This window comes from Citrus sinensis, chromosome 3 (assembly GCF_022201045.2).
Source record: "Citrus sinensis cultivar Valencia sweet orange chromosome 3, DVS_A1.0, whole genome shotgun sequence".
NCBI classification, from domain to species: domain Eukaryota; kingdom Viridiplantae; phylum Streptophyta; class Magnoliopsida; order Sapindales; family Rutaceae; genus Citrus; species Citrus sinensis.
Genome location: NC_068558.1, coordinates 44,196,428 through 44,200,931, shown reverse-complemented (window position 1 = coordinate 44,200,931; position 4,504 = coordinate 44,196,428). Strand labels below are relative to the sequence as shown.

The 4,504-nt window shown below is 37.5% G+C and overlaps 1 protein-coding gene across 3 annotated transcripts; it reads left to right on the top strand.

Annotated features, from left to right (window-relative positions):
- Window positions 1–3,933, top strand: LOC102619894 (protein trichome birefringence-like 10). 3 transcript variants are annotated; one of them, XM_006479676.4, is made up of 4 exons: window positions 1–910; window positions 1,324–1,713; window positions 2,395–2,553; window positions 3,087–3,933. In XM_006479676.4, the coding sequence occupies exons 1-4, from the start codon at window positions 357–359 to the stop codon at window positions 3,466–3,468; spliced, it is 1,485 nt and encodes a 494-aa protein (XP_006479739.2). In that variant the 5' UTR covers window positions 1–356; the 3' UTR covers window positions 3,469–3,933. The 3 variants fall into 3 exon arrangements, with proteins under 3 accessions (XP_006479739.2, XP_024954870.2, XP_006479740.2); XM_025099102.2 differs by having other exon boundaries at window positions 3,083–3,222; XM_006479677.4 differs by having other exon boundaries at window positions 4–910; window positions 3,096–3,933.
- Window positions 3,934–4,504: the final 571 nt, after the last annotated feature.

Sequence of the window (4,504 nt, the reverse complement as noted above, 5' to 3'; positions counted from 1 at the left end):
ATTACTTCCTTTCTCAGAATTATCACCCAAAAGAATTCATATTGTCAAAACCAGCAGTGCTTGCAACCATTGTCTCTCCGTGTCGAGTGTCAAAAGGCAATTAAGATTTAAGAATGACTAAATGCATTTCATGCTCGAATGTGACTGATTAACAAATAACTTTCTTTCTTTCTTTCTCAGCCAACTAGAAAAATCAGAACTTATAAATTATTTTACTTTTAATTTTTTTATTAGCTTAACTTACATTAGCTCTGGCCATTAATGCTTTCTTTCTTTCTTTCTTTCTTTCTTTTTGGCTTTTTAGTCCCCACATGGCATTTTCTCTATTCTCTTCTTACCTTTTATTCGAACTTTGAATGAAGGAGTTTTTTTTCTACCCTTTCAATTATCAAAAATATTTTTTTGAAAAAATGAGAAAGAACACAAGTCCAGTAGCACAGGAATCAGACACAATGACCCACTTGGATTTCTGGAAGAAATTCAAGCGCTTGAACCCTCTTGAGCCTTCTTTGGGGATTCTTGGTTTCATCTTGGTGGCTGCTATATTCATTGGCTGTTTCTTTTACCTGGATTACCGGACTGTTACTCGACGCTTGCATTATCATGATCCTTCTTGGCTTGGACTAGCTGTCCCATTTTCTTCTTCTCCTTCATCATCATCATCAGCAGCAGCAGCAGCAGCAGAAGAACCATTGGGTTTGGGTGTGAATGAACGGCCAGGATTTCTCGATGAAGGTGCTGGGCTCTGTGATGTGTTTGATGGTAACTGGGTTTGGGATGATAACTATCCACTGTATCGGAGCTCAGATTGTTTGTTCCTCGATGAAGGGTTTCGTTGTTTAGAGAATGGCAGGCCTGATAATTTTTACACCAAGTGGCGTTGGCAACCTAAAGCCTGTAACTTGCCCAGGTTTGTTTATCTTTTGTCGTTGTATGTTTGGTTTCTGTTGGTTGCTGGGAAAGTGTACGAGTCAAGTTCTGCCCTTTATGGAAATGTTATTTTGTACATGTGCCATATAATTCGGACTTATGATTATGCAAGTTCTTGAAGAATTCTGTTAGCATTTTAAAAATAGAGTGATTTTTGCAGCTATGTTAAGCACTCTTGCTGGGTTTATTTCTTTGAATGCTTTTCTCCTTTATGCTGATTGATGAGTATTTCGATTTCTATTGAATTGATTTGGAATATTGCAGGTTGAGCGTCTCCCTTGTACTGACACATTGCACGAAACTTTTAGTCTTCACTACTCCTAATGTGTAGAACTGTGCTTGTGTTATGAACTTGCATCCAATTTGATTGTCTTCCTTTTGTGTTGAGAACAGATTTGATGCAAGGAATATGCTGCAAAAGCTACGAAACAGGAGGCTTGTATTTGTTGGTGACTCAATTGGAAGGAACCAATGGGAGTCCCTACTTTGCATGCTAGCCTCTGCTGTTACCAACAAGTCTTCAATTTACGAGGTGAATGGGGAACCGATCACGAAGCACAAAGGTTCTTTGGTTTTCTTGTTCAAGGACTATAATTGCACAGTTGAATACTACAGGTCTCCATTTTTAGTGGTTCAGAGCCGACCTCCAGCCAAGGCTCCAAAAGAGGTGAGGCTGACTTTGAAAGTGGATCAATTGGACTGGAGTTCTCGTAATTGGAGAGATGCAGACGTACTGATTTTTAACACAGGGCACTGGTGGAATTTTGAGAAGACTATAAGAGAGTATGCATTATCTATATTACAGCTTTCTGTTTTTTTCCTTTTCTTTTCCTTTCGTGAGAGCTGGTTTGTCTTATACATATTGACATATGGATATTCATAGTTTCCTCACCATCAAATGTAGAATTCTTATTAGTAGCTTTTCTGGTAGTTAGAAAGCTAAAGGTGAACGTTGAGCGTTGGGGGAGGAGAACATATGTTTCACATTTTTTACTGATGAATATTTGAGCTTCAAATTAATCTTAAGTTCATGATAGGATCCTTAGTATTAACATTATGCTATCTAGGATTTTTTTTAAGGAGTTATATTATGACGATGACTATTTGTGGTGGGAATAGAAAAGATATATCTTAATTGCCAATATATTACACATGGCGCAAAATATATGCATGTTTTATCTTGATCATGTACAGAACACCTTAAGGTCACTTTCTCTGGCTTCTATCTGGCAAATTTTCCTTGATAACTCATTTGAAAGAATTACTTTTAAGCAACTCACAATATGAAAATGTTATCAGGGTGTGAATACTGCAAATAATACTGCTTATGTTTTCTTGTGCATCCCTCGCATGTGACAAACTGAATGCTGCTTAGTTCAGTAATTTCTTAGAATATATTGATGGGAGACCTACCATTTTTCTATGTATAATATGATGCCTGATCTTTGGATTCCTGTTGTTTAGGGGTTGTTATTTTGAAGAAAGGGGGGAGCTAAAGAAGAAGATGAGTGTTGAAACTGCATTCGAGAAAGCAATTGAGACATTGATTCATTGGATTGGCAGTCAGGTTAATATGGACAAGACCCAAGTTCTCTTTCGGACCTATGCTCCTGTGCACTTCAGGTTCAGCTCAACTCTCTTCTTTTCCTTTTGTCCAAAATGTCCAAAATAAGTTTTTCCTTATTGTCTCATTGAGCTTTAAAGCTCCTTCATGATTTTATTTATGCATATCCTGGCATTTACACTGCTTTTATCATCAGCACATGATATCATCTTTCTTCTAAACACAATGCCTTGAAGTAGACAATATAACAATGAGGCAATACTGTTTCAGTTTTCTTCTTTACCATTTAAATTAAATCAAGAGGTTCTGAACATTTTCTGGAATAATTTTATTTATTTATTTATTTATTTGGCTGGAAACATCAGATTATATATAAGCTGTTAACAATAATACAACCTTTAAAGATTTGCCTAGTAAGGTTCTAGAAATCCAAATTTAATCACCTCACAAGGGAAAATGAATGGAGTGTCGGTTATGACCTCTGCAGTGTGTATGTATGTTAGATGGTTAATTACTTATTATTAGTTAAGACTGGGCACCAACTCTGCTATATTATGTGAAACCATGATTGATCATTAAAAATATTAGTTAGATGTTACAGAAATGGGAATTGGAATTCTGGTGGTTCCTGTCACCTGGAAAAGCTCCCTGACTTGGGCCCATTACCTGCTCCACCTGGAATTCATTTCAAAATAGTAGCCAATGCATTATTGAAGCACAGGAATGAGTCACAAGCTATGAACTTGGGTTTGTTGAATGTCACAGACATGACATCCCGTAGGAAAGATGGCCATTCTTCTGTTTACTTTTTAGGCCCCAAGAGAGGTCCAGCACCACTCCACCGACAAGATTGCAGCCACTGGTGCTTGCCTGGCGTTCCTGATTCGTGGAATGAGCTTCTTTATGCACTTTTTCTCAAGCAGGAGACTTCCCATGCACAAAATTCAGCCGAACATCCTCAGGCGCCGCTCTAATGTTAAATTTACAAGAAAATGGCTCATATTCTTCGAATCCAAAGGGCAAAATTAACTTTTATAAGGCTGATGAGTAATGGTGATGGCTTCTCTCTAATTGATGTCTCTTGTTCATCCACTCGGCCTTTCAGGTTCCGCTCCAAATTTGTAGGGTTTTGCAGCAAAACAATATTTGCTGCGAATCCCAGATTTCGGTGAATTCACATGCATTTATCAGAAACAGACCATCACCGTAGTAAGGGTTTGTTTACAGCTAGTTTACAGGCAGATGTAAAGTCGATGGTGGAGAGATATGGTCACACTACTGCTCCCATTCTGTGTAAATTTTTGGGGAAAAAGAAAAAAAAATTTGAAGGACGTTTGAGAGTCCTTGATATGGTCACTGAATTTTTATGTACATGGAAAATTCTGGATACTCGACAGAATCTTTTTTTTTTAAATCTTAGTTCAACATCATTAAGTGTCTGGATTATATTTGTCAATGGTTGAAAATTCTTCTCTTAGGTGTCAAACAACATATCACCATTCGCTGTAAAATGCAAGCTGAACTTCATTTCGTATATAATTTGTGCTCTTTTGTTATTTAAAAAATTATGATTACCTTCTCAATCAATTCATTCTATAAATGCCACTTTAATTCAAATCAAACTAGATTTCACTTTTGGTTTTGACAAGAAAAGGATTCCAATTCATTTGGAGTTCTCTGATGTGTTTTCAAAATCGTTTAAATGAGTTAACGGCGAAGAATTTGGATTTGCTGAATGTTACAAGCATGACAGCTCGGAGAAAAGACGGGCATGCATCTTTGTACAACCGGAATCCTGATGGTGGCCCAAGGCTTATCCTTATTCAAGGTTGCAGCCACCGGTGCTTGCCTGGTGTCCCCGATTCCTAGAATGAGCTTTTTTACGCGCTTTTTCTCAAGCGAGAGTCTACTCGCTCGAAGAAGAATCGGTAATTAATTACTCTTTCAGATATGAAGCCCTGAAACAGAGGCTTTGTTCTATTTCTCTGTGACATTTTCACAAACACTTGT

What these genes read in the sequence shown, in the direction of transcription:
- LOC102619894 (XM_006479676.4), top strand. Translation starts at nt 357, where the DNA reads ATGAAGGAGTTTTTTTTCTACCCTTTCAATTATCAAAAATATTTTTTT. An exon ending in AAAGCCTGTAACTTGCCCAG is followed by an intron (nt 911 to 1,323) that starts GTTTGTTTATCT and finishes TGTTGAGAACAG; the next exon opens with ATTTGATGCAAGGAATATGC. An exon ending in TATGCTCCTGTGCACTTCAG is followed by an intron (nt 2,554 to 3,086) that starts GTTCAGCTCAAC and finishes AATATTAGTTAG; the next exon opens with ATGTTACAGAAATGGGAATT.